The sequence below is a fragment of the Stenella coeruleoalba genome (genome assembly GCF_951394435.1).
Source record: "Stenella coeruleoalba genome assembly, chromosome: 20".
Classification (NCBI taxonomy): Eukaryota; Metazoa; Chordata; class Mammalia; order Artiodactyla; family Delphinidae; genus Stenella; species Stenella coeruleoalba.
The window spans coordinates 45,679,163-45,698,596 of NC_137166.1; the positions used below are offsets into that span (position 1 = coordinate 45,679,163).

General features: G+C 55.2%; 2 protein-coding genes across 3 annotated transcripts; one reads left to right on the top strand and one right to left on the bottom strand.

Annotated features, from left to right (window-relative positions):
- Positions 1-1,725: 1,725 nt before the first annotated feature.
- Positions 1,726-12,879, bottom strand: LOC307179416 (galectin-7-like; the record flags this gene model as incomplete). Its single annotated transcript, XM_079908522.1, has 4 exons — positions 12,861-12,879; positions 3,385-3,473; positions 2,465-2,666; positions 1,726-1,839 (listed from the first exon to the last, which is right to left on the bottom strand). The coding sequence occupies exons 1-4, from the start codon at positions 12,864-12,866 to the stop codon at positions 1,726-1,728; spliced, it is 411 nt and encodes a 136-aa protein (XP_079764648.1). The 5' UTR covers positions 12,867-12,879.
- On the top strand, positions 7,252-18,737 carry LOC307179417 (galectin-7-like; the record flags this gene model as incomplete). Of its 2 annotated transcripts, none has more annotated exons than XM_079908523.1 (4): positions 7,252-7,265; positions 16,652-16,740; positions 17,459-17,660; positions 18,286-18,737. In XM_079908523.1, 4 exons carry the CDS (start codon positions 7,260-7,262, stop codon positions 18,397-18,399), a joined length of 411 nt encoding a protein of 136 aa, XP_079764649.1. In that variant the 3' UTR covers positions 18,400-18,737. The 2 variants fall into 2 exon arrangements, with proteins under 2 accessions (XP_079764649.1, XP_079764650.1); XM_079908524.1 differs by lacking the exon at positions 7,252-7,265 and adding an exon at positions 16,220-16,234.
- Between the last annotated feature and the right edge of the window lie 697 nt (positions 18,738-19,434).

Sequence of the window (19,434 nt, forward strand, 5' to 3'; positions counted from 1 at the left end):
ATATATATATTTCTTGAAATGACAAAAAGTTTTAAGTACAATATAAACTTCAGTTTTTTCTTGAACGATTTATGAATAAGTTGCCAACATGCTGCCTCTTTATCTCCGAATAGTTTGTATTTTGTATAAATAAGAACATTCTCCACTATATACACGGTAAGACAGAGGTGAAAGTCAGGAAATTAACACTGATGAATCATTACCATCTAAACGGCAGAATCCAACCCCTTTGTGATTGTGTTAATAGTGCCTTCCTTTCCACTGTATTTGTTGAAATTCGAACTGTGTAGTATATTATCTTTACAAACATTTTTTAATGTTCAGTAACTACATGAAAACACACATAAAATAAAAATTAATTCATTTAACAATGAGCCCTGGAGTCCCAAGGGATGCCAGATTTTCTCAGGTCTCCGCAGGGGACCCCTCATTCCACTGCCCCCCAGAAACATATTCAGAAGGGCCAGCATGGGGAAAGGTAGTTATAGGCGGTTTGCAAAGTACAGAAAAAGCTCAGGTCCTGGAAGGGCTCGAACTGGCGCCCAGGCTTGGTGGTCCCACAGGATTTTCCACCTCTCTTTAAGATGAAACCAAGGAAAACAGGGCCCTGCTCCTGCACCGATTGCCAAGATTGCAATGTTGGCAGCGGCCAGGAGGGGGAAACATGTCACTGGTTTCGCAAGGTTCCAGGCTGAGAAACATCCGGCAGGGGCGCGGCTCCGGACTTTCCAACACGTGGTGCGCTGCCGGCACGCACCTTCCACCCCCTTCTCCGTCCGCTACTGAGAACCACATACGATGCGAGTGCCTTGTGGGTGCGGGATTCGGGGGCGCTCCCGTTGTCTGGGCTCCTCTCCCACGAGTGGCCTTTTAGGGACAACCAAACCACCCCCCTGAAACCAGAAAATCCCCACATGGCACTCAGGGCTGACTGGGCTTCTGTATGTACCCCGCTCCCCGTTCCCCCTCCAGAATCCCTCGGCTAGGGCCGGGGTCGCAGGGCCGTTGAGTGAGCCGAGGAGGAAGAAGTGTGAGAACGGCGCTTTAGACAGCAGGGGGTCACGGGAGCACGGCCCTACCTGTCCCGTGTCGCTGCAGTATGCGTCTGCCTCGGGGCGCGAACTGGCGGGACCTGTCCCAACTCGGGGACAGATGAGAGGCCGGCGACGCCCTGATTGGCTTCCAAGCCCCTTCCTGCGCCACCTGTCTGCAGGCGCCGGGAGGCCGGGGAAGCGACGGAGAGGAATAAAGCCTCGGGCATCGGCGCGGGGAGCCGGAGATTCACGCATCTTCTCCGCGAGGCTGCGGTCTCCAAGAGACCTACTTGCAGACGTACCGATTGGGGGTTCCGTTACACCCACGGAGCGGGCGCCAAGGGATGGCTGGGGCCCCTGCAAATTCCCTAAAGTCGCCCCCCACCGCATTACCACCTGGCTGCTTCGCAAAGTGCTGCAGGGGGGCAAGCCAAAGCCCCACCCCCGCCAGATCGTGACCCTCCTCAGGCCTCCAGGGACAAAAAGTGCCCTCGGAGATTCAGGCCCGGACCCGCCCCGGCCACGCAATCGCTGTGTGACCCTTAATCAGTGTCTTCACCTCCCTGAGCCTGCTATCCTTGTCTATATGAAGGAGACACAGACACACAAGAGGCGCACAGACGAGAGGCTAAGACTTTATTTGTCACTCAAGAGCCCTGTGCCCCGTCCCCACCTGCCCTCCTGGGAAGGCTCAGAAGAGCTTCACAAACTCCAGCTGCACGTCCTCGCCCACTTCGCACCGGAACGCGCGCTCTGGTGAGATCCGGTAGCGGTAGTGGTGGTATTCCTCGTCCCCGATCACAACCTGCAGGGGCAAGGAGACACGGTTTATGGTTCCCGAGGCGACTGCGGGGTCATTCCCGACTCGTACCCACGCTGCGTGACCTCGTCACCCACGCAACCCCGCATTAGGGAAAAGCGCTGCTCTTGATTCTAAGCCCTTGCCGGGAGGAGTCAATGAGTTCATTGCCGGCACGGGGTGCTTTGTAAGCTTTGGCGGTGGATGTGGTCTCCACGGTGCCCGCGTCCACCGCCTCACTGTGACGCACAGATTGAAAGTGGAGAACGGCCTGGGTGGTGGAGGGTCTACAGCGACCACTCCCTGCCGGGACTTATTCTGGGTTCTGTCTCCCAACCCATCCATTCCCCTGCCCCAGAGCCGCTACGTCAGGCGCCAGTGGACAGGGAATAGGGTCCGGGGTGTCCACGCCTCCCCGCTGGACACCCACCCTTTGGGCTCGTTCTCTCGCGTCCTTGTCACCGCCATACGCCTGCCCTTTAGTGCACTTGCGCCAGGGAAGGTGAGGGACTGGGGACGCCGTGGCCGGCCTTGGCCGCGCCTTTGCTCTCCACCTCCGACAAGGGCCTTCCTGGCCTTGCCAAGGAAAGAGACCTGGGTGTTGGCGGCCACCCCTGTGGCAGAGACGCACCTGGAAGCCGTCTTTTTGGGCAATGATGAGCATATCGAAGCGCTCCCCACGCTGGAAGGCAGGGCCAAAGCCGAGCTCCTCTAAGCCCCACTCGCCACACTTCCAGGTGTTCATGACCACCGAGGATTCATCCAGCCGGGGGTTGAAATGCAGGACGATATCACTGTCTGGATCATCACTGCACAGCAGGTTTATGTAGAACCTGTTAGGTGGCGGATGGGAGGGGGCGTCAGAGAAAGGACTTACCGATTGCCGAAGCACATCCAAGTCCACAGGGACCTGAGAGCCACACGCCAGTGAAGGAGGGGTGGTGGACTGGAGGCCAAGGAGCCCAGATTCCAGGACATCCAGAAACCAACTGGGGACCTGGACACACATCCACCCAGGCAAGGGTCACTGTACTACGGCCTGGGTGCCCCGCATTTCCAGAGTCTGGGAGTTGCCGAGGAGTCATGGTCCTGAGACAGGGGTGCCTCCGATCCCCCAATTCCCAGAGGGCCGGGAGCAATACCAGGGACCCCAGTATTCCCAGGCATCGTAGATTCCCAGAAATCCTGAAGCTCCCGACCCAGGAAGTCATAGGTTTGATTGCTGAGGCCTCCCAGGTGCCCAGGGCACCTCTGACTCACAGGCTGTATTTCCACAGTTGCTTCAGACTCAGACTGGAAGTCTTACTATAAGTAAGAGCCTTGGATTGCCCTGGAACTCCCAGATTCTTAGAAGGTTGTAGGGACCCCAGGTACACTGTCCTGGGACAAATGAGTAAAGACATCAGATTCCAGAAGGTGGGAAATAGCTTGGAGATTCCAAGATCCTGGTGGGCAAAGCTGGCCTGGGGCTTGTTCTCTGGGCTGTAAGAAGTGGGGTCAGCTGAGCCTGGAGACCTCCCACCCCTTACCGCAGAGGCTTGGAGGTCTCACCTGGCAGCATCTTTGGGGACAACACCACGAATTCTCAACACAGTGCCAACTTCGAAGCCGTTGACCAGCGAGATCTTGTGGGGCAACGTCTGCAGCAGCAGGGGTGCGGGGGCCAAAGTGGATCAGGGAGGCAGAGGAGAGAGACACATGGGTCAGTGCCGGGGAGAACATGACCAGGACCCAGGCCAACAGAATCAGAGAGCAGAAAGGGCACAGAGGCAAAGGAAAGAGAGCCAGGCGTAGGGAAAGGGTTGGAGAGAGGAACACAAAGAATCAACAGGAAGATATTCAGAGAGGTAGAAAGTAAGGGGGAAACACCAAGGGGGAGATGGGAGCGTGGGATGGATTGGGTCAACCCAGAAACAACAGCCCAGAACGTCATAGCACCCCCGAACACCCGTTTTCTCCTTGACACAGGAGACCTCAGCCAAGCCCCAGCCCCTACCCCATTCCAGTGCAGCCTTGGGTCCAAAACCTCGCCACCTCCACACCCCTGGAGCACTCACATATACCGGTGGCATGGCTGGAACAGCGGACAGGCAGTGGTGCTGGTGGGTATGGCTGCTGGGACCTTAAGTAGAAGCAGGGCGTGGCTGGCCCTGGTGACTCACCGTCACCCCTTTCCACACCCACCACCCACACCTGGCACAGACCCTGGCCCTGGGGCCATGCTGGCCAGCACCCTCCTTCTATGGCCTCTGACACCTCTGCAGTCTCTGAGGATTCCCAGGTCCCTCTCCTCTGGGCTAATAATGATAGGAACAGTTAACAATAATAATAATAATAACACTATAGGGATTCCCTGGCGGCACAGTGGTTAAGAATCCACCTGCCAGGGGAGAGGACACAGGTTCGATCCCTGGTCCAGGAAGATCCCACATTCCTCAGAGCAACTAAGCTGGTGCACCACAACTACTGTGCCTGCGCTCTAGAGCCTGCAAGCCACAACTACTGAGCCCGCGTGCCACAGCTACTGAGCCCGTGTGCCACAACTATTGAAGCCCGCGGGCCTACAGCCCGTGCTCTGCAACAAGAGAAGCCACCGCAGTGAGAAACCCGTGCACGGCAACGAAGAGTAGCCCCCTCTCGACACAGCTAGAGAAAGCCTGTGTGCAGCAACGAAGACCCAACGCAGCCAAAAATAAATAAATACATTTATTTATTTAAAAAAAACAACATCAGAGAAGGCTCATTGAGCCACCATCCCTCCAGCCCTAGCTTCCTGGTGCCTGGCGGAGAGAAAACACGCTCGTGCCCATTTCATCATGGAAAACTTGAGTCCTGAGAGGCTAAGCTGTGGGCTGCAACTCTGGACCCTCTCTCCCAGGTTAGGACCTGTTGACTAGGGCTAAGGACGTGTCTGCTCTGACATTCCAGTTTATGCTTCTGGAATATAATAATAACCATGGCAACAGCAATAATAATAGAAAAGGGAGCTCAGAGGGGCAGGGTATTTTGCCTGATGGTCAAGGCTGTCTCCTTGGCGCCTAGTGCAGTGCCTGGCACACATAAGTGCTCCGTAAATATGGGTGAAAGAAGGAATGAAAGATAACACAGCTGCCATTAACGAAGCCTCCGGCCTTTCTAGCATGTGCCAGAGACCACTGATTTCAGACAGGCCACTGAGGCAGGGCCATTGATCCCCCTTATTTGACAGATAAGGAAACTGAGGCTCAGAAATGAGAAGCCGTTTGCCCAAAAAACACAGCTGTGCAGAACCACGGACACTGTGTCTCTGGCTTTCTTGATCTCTGGAAGTTTCTCTCTGGTTTATTCTGTCTCCAGGATGCCCTAGTCTCTCTGACTCTCTGTCTCTCTGGCTGTCCTGTGTCTCTGTCCCCCCACCCCCCGACGTGTTCCTGTTTCTCTCCTTCGAGTCTCTCTCCCTCCTCCTCCCAGAACCCTTCCTCTCTCCCATCCGATGTTCAGGACAAGGGGCGGGGAAGGAGGGGTGTCCTACACCCGCCCCCCAGCCAGACCAAGGAAGAGAAAAAAGTGGGACCCTCCACCCAGGCCCATTTCCACTCCCCACAGCCCAAAACTCCAGAAGAGGAATCCAGGTATGAAGGGTGGGGTCAGAGGGAGAATGCTGAAAGAGGGTTCTGGGAGACAGGGAACGGGGAGGTGGGGAGCTGGGCAGAAGCCCCTCCTAGCAGCCCCTTCTCCGTTTCCGCCGCTCTACTCCCTGCACCCCACCCGCGTTGGCACCCCACCCAGCAGAGGGAGAAGAGGCCTGGAGCAGAGCCAGGAATGGAAACTCTGGGTGGAGACAAGCCGACTCAGAACCTGATCCACAGCCTTGCAGGCGTCCCAGCCTCCCTCCAGGCCCCTGACCACACAGCTAGGGCAGCTGGAGGAGCCAGGGCCTCGGAGACGGAGGCTGGGCAGCTGCATTTAGGCGTTTGGTTGGGGGCTGCAGGCACCCCCATTTGGCAGAGGACAAAGCAAGCTTAGAGAGGGCCAGCCTCTCCCCAAGGCCTCACAGCAAGGACGGGCCAGGGCCCGGGCTGGAGCCGCTCTGTGTGCCAAGGGCACCTCATCGGGACTTTCAATAGAGAGGACAGTGGGGTCTGAGGTGGTGACACCAACATCTGCTCGGGTGGAGAGTTTCCCAGGACGAGGGACTCCATTACTCTGATCACTAAGGGTGTCCCCTTTCTGTACCTCATTCTGTATATTGCTGTGTATCCCACTAGCTCATCTGTTCCCTGATTTCTTCATGGTGGTTGGATATTTCCCCACATGCTGCCGACCTGCAAGTCCTGACCTTCGAGTTTGGCCGTATGTTTGCACTGAGTGTGTTACCAGCTTGATTGCTAGGTCATCTCTCAGCTGTCAGACACGGGCATCCTGGCTGGATTCGCATTCATTTGTGCTGGTTATCTTTCATCAGTTCTGGAATAACATGCTTAGGAGCATTTTTGTCTCACCTCTAAATAAGTGGCGGATGTCCTCATTTCCCAATACTCTTTTTGTTTTGTCGAGCTGTAGGTCACGCTCGTAAGTCATCCAGGTTTTACCGGAACACTTCCATGAGCCTTGACAATACACGGACCTGGGCAACCACCACCCCAATCAAGTTTTAGCCCCTGAAACAGCCAGTCCCCCTCCACCTGCCCCAGGAAACACTGTCGCTCCTCAGCATTTGAGAGCCACCAAGCTCATCTGCGATGAAAACAAAGAAAGGGATGCCCAGCGGGCCGAGTCTGCTGGCCCTCCCCTCCTTCCGAAATAACTGGGGCGAAAAGTACTGAGTGCACCACGGTGTTTGTAGGAATTGAAAATCCCAGGCTCTGTCCATGTCAGCTTCTTGGAGACTTTGGGTTGGTTTTCATATACAGCGAAGAAAGTTCAGGGGCTGGATTGGTTTTGTAAGTTAGTTTACCAATGAGGAAAATGACATGTTTTAAAAATCTGACCTTTTTTTTTGGCCGTGCTGTGCTTGACTTGTGGGAACTTTTTCCCCTGATGAGGAATTGAACCCGGACCCTCGGCAATGAAAGCACCGAGTCCTAACCACTGGACCACCAGGGAATTCCCCCAAATGTGACTTTTTCTTAAGCTAGGAAGTCCGCTGGAAACCTTACAGTCCTATTGATAAATATAGTAAATTGTATCGATGCAATCACTTGCTAAGGAGAAGCAGTTGCTGTCATATTTGGTTCCATTGATAAACTGAGTTCATTAAACCCCTTTAAACATTTTAATCAGAATGCGGGATTTTGACATGTTGAGTTTGAAGTATTTCCACTGTCTCTCCAAGGCCAAAGTAATCTTGTACATTTCCGTCTCGCTCTGTGAAAACACTGATTTGCTGTTTCTCCTCCTCTTCTCCTTCCTTTCCTTCTGCTGATCAGTTGGGTGCTCCAGCTGTCATGCTGGTGAGTAAGTGCTGCTTCTGGGGGTGGGGGGCCCACAGGGCGGGGTGAGGGGGCTGAGGGGGCGCCCCTCCCCCAGGGCTGGGTCAGCTGGGGTGTCAGAGGGAGCCGGTGAGGAGGGTGCTCAGCAGAGGCTGGCCCTCAGGAGGCGGGTAAGGAGGGTGGCGGGACAGCAGGGAGCGCAGCCCGGACGTGGGAGGAGGTGTCTGTGCAGGGCTGAGGGTCACTGAGAGGTGCTGGAGCCCAGCGGGGGAGGGGTGCTTCCCCAGGGGGAGGAAATGCTGTGTGGGTGTCAGCGACGGAAGGAAGTCCAGAGCTGCTCTCTCCCTGTCAGAGGAGGGACGTATAGATGTGGACCAAAGAAATGGGCCGTGAACCCTGTGACATCGGGCTGGAAACGGAGGTGACCGTGTGAGCTAATAATTACAAGGTTCAATTTATGTTAACATTTTAGGTGTGATTTGTACTGTGATTATATAGGAGAATTATGCTTCAGAAATGCACACTGCAGGGACTTCCTGGTGGTCCAGTTTAAGAGCCCGCGCTCCCAATGCAGGGGGCCCGGGTTGGACACCTGGTCGTGGAACTAGATTCCCCCCTGCTGCAACGAAGACCTGGTGTAGCCCAATACATTTTGTACAAAATGCACACTGAAGTATTTAGGGGTGAAGTGTCATGATGCCTGCAACCTGCCTTGCAGTGGTTCACAGAGAGAAATGGCAGATGTGGAAAATATGAACGCGCCTGGGAGCCTGGATGACATCTCTGCAGGCGTTCACCGTCCTCTTCTTTTAACTTTGCTGTAAGTGTGAAAATTTTCAAAATGGTGGGGGGATAAATCAAACTTGGGGTTCTGATTTTACAGAATCCGGACTACCGCGGTTCCCAGAAAGAGCATCCTCTCCAACATCCCTACCCCCCAGATGAGGCCTTGGAAAGCAGTGGAGACAAGAAGAACCTCCCTGGAGGCAGAACCAGAACGAGTCTTTGGTCTTCATGTCCAGTGGGCTTATCTTTGCTATGGACCAGTGTCTGCTGCACGTTGCCCTGTTTCCCGTTTCCTGCATAAAAATGCCTTCACCGGGCTTCCCTGGTGCGCAGTGGTAGGGAGTCCGCCTGCCGATGCGGGGTACGCGGGTTCGTGCCCCGGTCCAGGAGGATCCCACGTGCCGCGGAGCGGCTGGGCCCGTGAACCATAGGCCACTGAGCCTGCGCGTCCGGAGCCTGTGCTCCGCAGCGGGAGGGGCCGCAGCGGTGAGAGGCCCGTGTACCACACACACACAAAAAAAAACCCAAAAATGCCTTCACCTTAGTTTATTGGGTGTCTAGGGCCAGCCTTGGCTGGGCGTGACAAAGAGGACTGTGAGTGTCTTCCACCAAAATCCTGGCCTCTGGGCTGGGCACAGTAACCAGATGGGAGCTTAAGGTTATCTCCACTGGAAGGGGAGGTGAGTGGTCTGGGTAGGGGAGGAAGAGTACAGATGAATATTATTGTAGACAAAGGGCTGCACTGTAACAGGGAGCACCAGTTGACCATCCAATATCCATTATCACTTTCTCTCTTAATCAGAGTCCTGACTCCGTCCAGGATGGCCATGTGGCTGTTGCATTTCCCCGGGTTCCAGTTACTTTTGTTGTGAAGCCAATTACCCCAACGCTTTGCGGCTTAAAACAGCCATCGTGTGTGTGTGGGCTCATGGCTTCTGTAGGTCGAGGGTTTGGACAGGGCACAGAGGGAATGGCTTGTCTCTTAAGGTTCCATGATATTTGGGCAACCTCTGTTACTAGGGGGCTGGGATCATCTGGGTGACCTGCACACAGCCTTCCTAGGAAGCCTGTGCATCTTCAGAGCAGCCGGACTTCCTTCATGGCAGCTCAGGGCTCCAAAAGCCAGCGCCCTTTCAGCTCACCAGACGAAAGCTGCCTCCTCTGTTCTCACCTGGTCTGGGAAGTCATGCCAAACCTCTCCATGCTGCACTCTACTTGTTAGGAGTGAACAACTGAGGTTGGCCTGCGTTTAAGCCTCCACCTCATGGAGCAGAAGTGCCAAAGAACCGGTGGAGGTATTTTTGGTGGTAATTTCATACTTTTGTTATTTCTTTTTAAAGATTTAATTTAATTTGTATATTTTTGGCTGTGTTGGGTCTTCGTTGCAGTGCGAGGGCTTCTCATTGCACTGCGGTGGCTTCTCTTGTTGCGGAGCACGGGCTGTAGGTGTGCGGGCTTCAGTAGTTGCAGCACACGGGCTCAGTAGTTGTAGCTCGCAGGTTTAGTTGCCCCACGGCACGTGGGGTCTTCCCGGACGAGGGATCGAACCTGCGTCTCCTGCACTGGCAGGCGGACTCTCAGCCACTGCGCCACCAGGGAAGCCCCGCAGGTTCATTTTTATCAGAGGACATTCCCAAGACCGGAACTTCCCCCCGCTCCCCACTGCCCTCGCAGGCAGACTGGAGGGGGGTGGCCGTGGTGCCCAGTGGGCACACACCCCCGGCTCCACTCCGGCGCACTCTCCTGGAGGACTGAGGGCGGTGCCCTGGGCTCATCAGCAGGATCTGTCCCGAAGCCAGTCCGAGAGTGACAAGAGCCACACCTGCAGATCTGTTCCACTGACCAGCCGCCCAGGACCGAGGTGGGCCCACGGACCTTGGTCTGCATTGTGTTGGCTGCTCGTTCTTGCCTAGGTTCACAGGCCAACAGCCAGTGTCCTTCCTTTCCTTCTCATCACCGCACCAGCGGCTCTCTCCTACTTGCTGCCGTCACACGCCTGGCAACCTCGTGTTCCGGGGCCAGCCAAGAACTGAGACCCCAGCAGGCCCCTAGTTCCCAGTAGGCAAAGTCCGCTTTAAACTACTGCTGCCTAGCCGTGTTCTCGAGGCTTCAGAGCCGGGAAAGTGCGGAGCGCATAGCAAGCCGTGGAGCCCGCAGCCCGGGACCCGCGATGCTCCGCGGAGGCGCCGGAACCTCGCTGCATGCCACCCCCAAAACAAGCGAGCTCTGCGCCCACCTGTCCCGCGGACCTGGGCGCACCTCCGGCCACCGCGGCCCAGCACGGACGGAGGCGTGGGGCTCAGCCGGTCGGCGGCGGGCGCTGGGGCGGGCGGGGACCTGGGGTCCAGCCCCGAGGCAACGTGGACCCGCCAGGCCCACCTCCGTTCCCGCTGCCCGGAAAGCCTGCCTCCCATTGTTTGTCCCACCTCCAGAAGCACCTGGTGCCATGGATTCCCGAGCTGTTTGGTGGCTCTGAATTCACTGAGTTTCTTCTATAGTTTTCCAACTCCAGCCTAGGGTTCAATTTCTGGGATTTACTAAGAGGTTACCACGTATCCAGTACCTAAATTTGTCTTCTCTCTCCGTTTCTTTGGCCCTGAGGGTCGACAACTTTAAAAACTCATTTAAAACATACTGGTTAAGGGCCAGACGCCTGGGATGTGTTTTTGGCCCTGCATTCCCTGACTGCGTGATCTGAAGACAGTTGCTTTTCTCGTTATGTCAGTAAAACAGGGATGACAGCAGTCCCTACCTCCTAGATTCGATTAAATTACAGTGAGAAACTGAAGGGTGAAAGTTGATCAAGTGCCTAGAGCTGTGTGACACACACCAGGATATGCCATTTGCATGGGAGTAACTGCTGCTAGTGGGTTTTAGGAAGGGAGCCACATTCAAATGACACATTCTCCAAGTTTGATGTGTCAGCCACATGCATTCAGATGACATTTTTGCCTGACCAAACTCGATCTAGTGTTTTGAGTTGAGGAGCTGAGCTCCTTTCCTATTTTTCTTGCCTGGTAGGGCCACAATGTTTGTAGATATTCAGATGACACAGAGGGTCCACACATCTTTTGCCTTGCCTGACTTCGTTTTTTAATTAATTAATTAATTGTTTTATTTATTTTTGGCTGTGTTGGGTCTTTATTGCTATGTGCGGGCTTTCTCTAGTAGCGGCGAGCGGGGGCTACTCTTCGTTGCGGTGCGCGGGCTTCTCATTGCAGTGGCTTCTCTTGCTGTGGAGCACGGGCTCTAGGCACGTGGGCTTCAGTAGTTGTGGCTCGGGGGCTCTAGAGCACAGGCTCAGTAGTTGTGGTGCACGGGCTTAGTTGCTCCGCGGCATGTGGGATCTTCCTGGACCAGGGCTCAAACCCGTGTCCCCTGCATTGGTAGGCGGATTCTCAACCACTGCACCGCCAGGGAAGTCCCTGTATACACATTTAAATGTTTCACATGATCCTGGAGGCCTCATAAGGAAATAAATGCAAAGAAACAGCTAAACCTTCAAGCTAAGAACCATAAAAGCAATTGCGGAAAAGTAACTAATGTGTGGGGAGGCTAAAGGAAGATAAGAATTATTTTAACAAGGCCTGTTTTTATTGGACTCTCTAGGTCTCAGCTTGCTGATAAAAATGTTACTTTCCTTGGGTCCAAGTAGGGTGTCTTTCACTTAGTAGTTTTTATCTCCTGTTTTCAGGAGAAAAGGGGAGATTAGAATGCCCTTCCTGTATTTGCTGCTTTTCAAGTGCTTTTAGCTCAAAATAATCCTCATGCCAAAGGGGCATATTTTGTTGTTGGTGGTGGTGTTTAATATTTATTTATTTAGGCTGTGCCAGGTCTTCATTTTGGCATGCGGGATCTTCGTTGCAGCATGCAAACTCTTAGTTGTGGCATACGGGATCTAGTTCCCTGAGCAGGGATCGAACCCAGGCCCCCTGCATTGGGAGAGTGGGGTCTTACCCACTGGACCGCCAAGGAAGTCCCAAAGGGTAATATTTTGGGTGGCATATTTGTCACCCTTCAACACACACACACATATTTACATCCATCTTTCTTTCTCTTTTATGTGTATGTAATACTCATCAGTCACAGAGGGCAAGTATGACTCCACTCAGACAAGGTACCCGGAACAGTCAAATGCACAGAGACAGGAAGTAGCATGGTGGTGGCCAGGGGGTGTGGACAGGGGAACAGGGAGCCAGTGTTTAGTGGGTACAGGTTTCCGTTGGGGAGGTGAAAAAGCTCTGGGGATGGATGGTGGTGAGGGTTGCACAACAATGTCAATGTACTTGAGGCCACTGAACTGTACGTTTAAAACAGGGTTATAATGGTAAATTCCATGGTTTTCTATTTTAACACAATTTTAAAAAACGTTTTAAAATAATCCTCTCCAAATAAATCTCCAACTCATGCAATCATTACTTCAAACAGACTTCCGTTTCCAGACCGATGTCATAGGGTTCACGGCCCATTTCTTTGGTCCACATCTATACGTCCCTCCTCTGACAGGGAGAGAGCAGCTCTGGACTTGCTTCCATCGCTGACACCCACACAGCATTTCCTCCCCCTGGGGAAGCACCCCTCCCCCGCTGGGCTCCAGCACCTCTCAGTGACCCTCAGCCCTGCACAGACACCTCCTCCCACGTCCGGGCTGCGCTCCCTGCTGTCCCGCCACCCTCCTTACCCGCCTCCTGAGGGCCAGCCTCTGCTGAGCACCCTCCTCACCGGCTCCCTCTGACACCCCAGCTGACCCAGCCCTGGGGGAGGGGCGCCCCCTCAGCCCCCTCACCCCGCCCTGTGGGCCCCCCACCCCCAGAAGCAGCACTTACTCACCAGCATGACAGCTGGAGCACCCAACTGATCAGCAGAAGGAAAGGAAGGAGAAGAGGAGGAGAAACAGCAAATCAGTGTTTTCACAGAGCGAGACGGAAATGTACAAGATTACTTTGGCCTTGGAGAGACAGTGGAAATACTTCAAACTCAACATGTCAAAATCCCGCATTCTGATTAAAATGTTTAAAGGGGTTTAATGAACTCAGTTTATCAATGGAACCAAATATGACAGCAACTGCTTCTCCTTAGCAAGTGATTGCATCGATACAATTTACTATATTTATCAATAGGACTGTAAGGTTTCCAGCGGACTTCCTAGCTTAAGAAAAAGTCACATTTGGGGGAATTCCCTGGTGGTCCAGTGGTTAGGACTCGGTGCTTTCATCGCCGAGGGTCTGGGTTCAATTCCTCATCAGGGGAAAAAGTTCCCACAAGTCAAGCACAGCACGGCCAAAAAAAAAAGGTCAGATTTTTAAAACATATCATTTTCCTCATTGATAAACTAATTTACAAAACCAATCCAGCCCCTGAACTTTCTTCGCTGTATATGAAAACCAACCCAAAGTCTCCAAGAAGCTGACATGGACAGAGCCTGGGATTTTCAATTCCTACAAACACCGTGGTGCACTCAGTACTTTTCGCCCCAGTTATTTCGGAAGGAGGGGAGGGCCAGCAGACTCAGCCCGCTGGGCATCCCTTTCTTTGTTTTCATCGCAGATGAGCTTGGTGGCTCTCAAATGCTGAGGAGTGACAGTGTTTCCTGGGGCAGGTGGAGGGGGACTGGCTGTTTCAGGGGCTAAAACTTGATTGGGGTGGTGGTTGCCCAGGTCCGTGTATTGTCAAGGCTCATGGAAGTGTTCCGGTAAAACCTGGATGACTTACGAGCGTGACCTACAGCTCGACAAAACAAAAAGAGTATTGGGAAATGAGGACATCCGCCACTTATTTAGAGGTGAGACAAAAATGCTCCTAAGCATGTTATTCCAGAACTGATGAAAGATAACCAGCACAAATGAATGCGAATCCAGCCAGGATGCCCGTGTCTGACAGCTGAGAGATGACCTAGCAATCAAGCTGGTAACACACTCAGTGCAAACATACGGCAAACTCGAAGGTCAGGACTTGCAGGTCGGCAGCATGTGGGGAAATATCCAACCACCATGAAGAAATCGGGGAACAGATGAGCTAGTGGGATACACAGCAATATACAGAATGAGGTACAGAAAGGGGACACCCTTAGTGATCAGAGTAATGGAGTCCCTCGTCCTGGGAAACTCTCCACCCGAGCAGATGTTGGTGTCACCACCTCAGACCCCACTGTCCTCTCTATTGAAAGTCCCGATGAGGTGCCCTTGGCACACAGAGCGGCTCCAGCCCGGGCCCTGGCCCGTCCTTGCTGTGAGGCCTTGGGGAGAGGCTGGCCCTCTCTAAGCTTGCTTTGTCCTCTGCCAAATGGGGGTGCCTGCAGCCCCCAACCAAACGCCTAAATGCAGCTGCCCAGCCTCCGTCTCCGAGGCCCTGGCTCCTCCAGCTGCCCTAGCTGTGTGGTCAGGGGCCTGGAGGGAGGCTGGGACGCCTGCAAGGCTGTGGATCAGGTTCTGAGTCGGCTTGTCTCCACCCAGAGTTTCCATTCCTGGCTCTGCTCCAGGCCTCTTCTCCCTCTGCTGGGTGGGGCGCCAACGCGGGTGGGGTGCAGGGAGTAGAGCGGCGGAAACGGAGAAGGGGCTGCTAGGAGGGGCTTCTGCCCAGCTCCCCACCTCCCCGTTCCCTGTCTCCCAGAACCCTCTTTCAGCATTCTCCCTCTGACCCCACCCTTCATACCTGGATTCCTCTTCTGGAGTTTTGGGCTGTGGGGAGTGGAAATGGGCCTGGGTGGAGGGTCCCACTTTTTCTCTTCCTTGGTCTGGCTGGGGGGCGGGTGTAGGACACCCCTCCTTCCCCGCCCCTTGTCCTGAACATCGGATGGGAGAGAGGAAGGGTTCTGGGAGGAGGAGGGAGAGAGACTCGAAGGAGAGAAACAGGAACACGTCGGGGGGTGGGGGGACAGAGACACAGGACAGCCAGAGAGACAGAGAGTCAGAGAGACTAGGGCATCCTGGAGACAGAATAAACCAGAGAGAAACTTCCAGAGATCAAGAAAGCCAGAGACACAGTGTCCGTGGTTCTGCACAGCTGTGTTTTTTGGGCAAATGGCTTCTCATTTCTGAGCCTCAGTTTCCTTATCTGTCAAATAAGGGGGATCAATGGCCCTGCCTCAGTGGCCTGTCTGAAATCAGTGGTCTCTGGCACATGCTAGAAAGGCCGGAGGCTTCGTTAATGGCAGCTGTGTTATCTTTCATTCCTTCTTTCACCCATATTTACGGAGCACTTATGTGTGCCAGGCACTGCACTAGGCGCCAAGGAGACAGCCTTGACCATCAGGCAAAATACCCTGCCCCTCTGAGCTCCCTTTTCTATTATTATTGCTGTTGCCATGGTTATTATTATATTCCAGAAGCATAAACTGGAATGTCAGAGCAGACACGTCCTTAGCCCTAGTCAACAGGTCCTAACCTGGGAGAGAGGGTCCAGAGTTGCAGCCCACAGCTTAGCCTCTCAGGACTCAAGTTTTCCATGATGAAATGGGCACAAGCGTGTTTTCTCTCCGCCAGGCACCAGGAAGCTAGGGCTGGAGGGATGGTGGCTCAATGAGCCTTCTCTGATGTTGTTTTTTTTTAATAAATAAATGTATTTATTTATTTTTGGCTGTGTTGGGTCTTCGTTGCTGCACACAGGCTTTCTCTAGCTGTGTCGAGAGGGGGCTACTCTTCGTTGCCGTGCACGGGTTTCTCACTGCGGTGGCTTCTCTTGTTGCAGAGCACGGGCTGTAGGCCCGCGGGCTTCAATAGTTGTGGCACACGGGCTCAGTAGCTGTAGCACGCGGGCTCAGTAGTTGTGGCTTGCAGGCTCTAGAGCGCAGGCACAGTAGTTGTGGTGCACCAGCTTAGTTGCTCTGAGGAATGTGGGATCTTCCTGGACCAGGGATCGAACCTGTGTCCTCTCCCCTGGCAGGTGGATTCTTAACCACTGTGCCGCCAGGGAATCCCTATAGTGTTATTATTATTATTATTGTTAACTGTTCCTATCATTATTAGCCCAGAGGAGAGGGACCTGGGAATCCTCAGAGACTGCAGAGGTGTCAGAGGCCATAGAAGGAGGGTGCTGGCCAGCATGGCCCCAGGGCCAGGGTCTGTGCCAGGTGTGGGTGGTGGGTGTGGAAATGGGTGACGGTGAGTCACCAGGGCCAGCCACGCCCTGCTTCTACTTAAGGTCCCAGCAGCCATACCCACCAGCACCACTGCCTGTCCGCTGTTCCAGCCATGCCACCGGTATATGTGAGTGCTCCAGGGGTGTGGAGGTGGCGAGGTTTTGGACCCAAGGCTGCACTGGAATGGGGTAGGGGCTGGGGCTTGGCTGAGGTCTCCTGTGTCAAGGAGAAAACGGGTGTTTGGGGGTGCTATAACGTTCTGGGCTGTTGTTTCTGGGTTGACCCAATCCATCCCACGCTCCCATCTCCCCCTTGGTGTTTCCCCCTTACTTTCTACCTCTCTGAATATCTTCCTGTTGATTCTTTGTGTTCCTCTCTCCAACCCTTTCCCTACGCCTGGCTCTCTTTCCTTTGCCTCTGTGCCCTTTCTGCTCTCTGATTCTGTTGGCCTGGGTCCTGGTCATGTTCTCCCCGGCACTGACCCATGTGTCTCTCTCCTCTGCCTCCCTGATCCACTTTGGCCCCCGCACCCCTGCTGCTGCAGAACGTGCCCTACAGGACCTCGCTGGCCAAGAGCTTCGAAGTCGGCACTGTGTTGAGAATTCGTGGTGTTGTCCCCAAAGATGCTGCCAGGTGAGACCTCCAAGTCTCTGCGGTAAGGGGTGGGAGGTCTCCAGGCTCAGCTGACCCCACTTCTTACAGCCCAGAGAACAAGCCCCAGGCCAGCTTTGCCCACCAGGATCTTGGAATCTCCAAGCTATTTCCCACCTTCTGGAATCTGATGTCTTTACTCATTTGTCCCAGGACAGTGTACCTGGGGTCCCTACAACCTTCTAAGAATCTGGGAGTTCCAGGGCAATCCAAGGCTCTTACTTATAGTAAGACTTCCAGTCTGAGTCTGAAGCAACTGTGGAAACACAGCCTGTGAGCCAGAGGTGCCCTGGGCACCTGGGAGGCCTCAGCAATCAAACCTATGACTTCCTGGGTCGGGAGCTTCAGGATTTCTGGGAATCTACGATGCCTGGGAATACTGGGGTCCCTGGTATTGCTCCCGGCCCTCTGGGAATTGGGGGATCGGAGGCACCCCTGTCTCAGGACCATGACTCCTCGGCAACTCCCAGACTCTGGAAATGCGGGGGACCCAGGCCATAGTACAGTGACCCTTGCCTGGGTGGATGTGTGTCCAGGTCCCCAGTTGGTTTCTGGATGTCCTGGAATCTGGGCTCCTTGGCCTCCAGTCCACCACCCCTCCTTCACTGGCGTGTGGCTCTCAGGTCCCTGTGGACTTGGATGTGCTTCAGCAATCGGTAAGTCCTTTCTCTGACGCCCCCTCCCATCCGCCACCTAACAGGTTCTACCTAAACCTGCTGTGCAGTGATGATCCAGACAGTGAGATCGTCCTGCATTTCAACCCCCGTCTGGATGAATCCTCGGTGGTCTTCAACACCATGGAGTGCAGCGCCTGGGGCTCAGAGGAGCGCAGCGGTAGCCCTGCCTTCCAGCGTGGGGAGCCCTTCGAACTGCACCTCATTGCCCAAAAAGACGGCTTCCAGGTGCGTCTCTGCCACAGGGGTGGCCGCCAACACCCAGGTCTCTTTCCTTGGCAAGGCCAGGAAGGCCCTTGTCGGAGGTGGAGAGCAAAGGCGCGGCCAAGGCCGGCCACGGCGTCCCTAGTCCCTCACCTCCCCTGGCGCAAGCGCACTAGAAGGCAGGCGTATGGCGGTGACAAGGACGCGAGAGAACGAGCCCAGAGGGTGGGTGTCCAGCGGGGAGGCGTGGACACCCCGGACCCTATTCCCTGTCCACTGGCGCCTGACGTAGCGGCTCTGGGGCAGGGGAATGGATGGGTTGGGAGACAGAACCCAGAATAAGTCCCGGCAGGGAGTGGTCGCTGTAGACCCTCCACCACCCAGGCCGTTCTCCACTTTCAATCTGTGCGTCACAGTGAGGCGGTGGACGCGGGCACCGTGGAGACCACATCCACCGCCAAAGCTTACAAAGCACCCCGTGCCGGCAATGAACTCATTGACTCCTCCCGGCAAGGGCTTAGAATCAAGAGCAGCGCTTTTCCCTAATGCGGGGTTGCGTGGGTGACGAGGTCACGCAGCGTGGGTACGAGTCGGGAATGACCCCGCAGTCGCCTCGGGAACCATAAACCGTGTCTCCTTGCCCCTGCAGGTTGTGATCGGGGACGAGGAATACCACCAGTTCAGCTACCGGCTCCCACCACAGCGCGCGCTCTGGATGGAAGTGGGCGGGGACGTGCAGCTGGAGTTTGTGAAGCTCTTCTGAGCCTTCCCAGGAGGGCAGGTGGGGACGGGGCACAGGGCTCTTGAGTGACAAATAAAGTCTTAGCCTCTCGTCTGTGCGCCTCTTGTGTGTCTGTGTCTCCTTCATATAGACGAGGATAGCAGGCTCAGGGAGGTGAAGACACTGACTAAGGGTCACAGGCGATTGCGTGGCCGGGGCGGGTCCGGGCCTGAATCTCCGAGGGCACTTTTTGTCCCTGGAGGCCTGAGGAGGGTCACGATCTGGCGGGGGTGGGGCTTTGGCTTGCCCCCCTGCAGCACTTTGCGAAGCAGCCAGGTGGCAATGCGGTGCGGGCCGACTTTACGGAATTTACAGGGGCCCCAGCCATCCTTTGGCGCCCGCTCCGTGGGTGTAACGGACCCCCCAATCGGTCCGTCTGCCAACAGGTCCCTTGGAGACCCCGGGTGCGTGAATCTCAGGCTCCCTGCGCCGAAGTCCCTCTTCTTGCCTCTCGCCGGTTTCGCCTACCTACTGGCGCCTGCAGACGGGTGGCGCGGGGCGGGGCTTGGAGGCAGATCCGGGCCTCGCCTGCCTCCCATCTGTTCGGGAGTCAGGACAGGCCTCCGATGGTCGCGCCCCGGGGCAGACGCGCACTGGAGCTGCAGCCTCCCCGCGGAGAAGACGGGAAACGCGAACGGCCGGGCTCCTGTGTCCCTGCTGCCTTCGAGCGTGTTCACACACTTCGTCCATCTGGGCTCGCCCGACGGCCCCGAGACCCCGGCCCTCCCCGAGATTCTAGGGGGTAGGGGGAGTTGGGTATATACAGACGCCCAGTCACCCCCGACCTGCAGGTGGGGATTTTCTGGTTTCTGGGGGTCGCTGGGTCGCCCTTGAATAGCTGTGGTTGGCGGGGGAGCCGGGACCAAGCGAGCGCCCCCAGCCTCGCACCCTCAGCGAGGCGCTCGCAGCGGACGTGGTTCGCAGCTGCGGATGGAGGCGGGGGGTGGGGTGGGGCAGCATGCCAGCAGCTCACAGTGGGTTCGGACCCGGGTCTCGGAAAGTCTGGATCCGCACCCC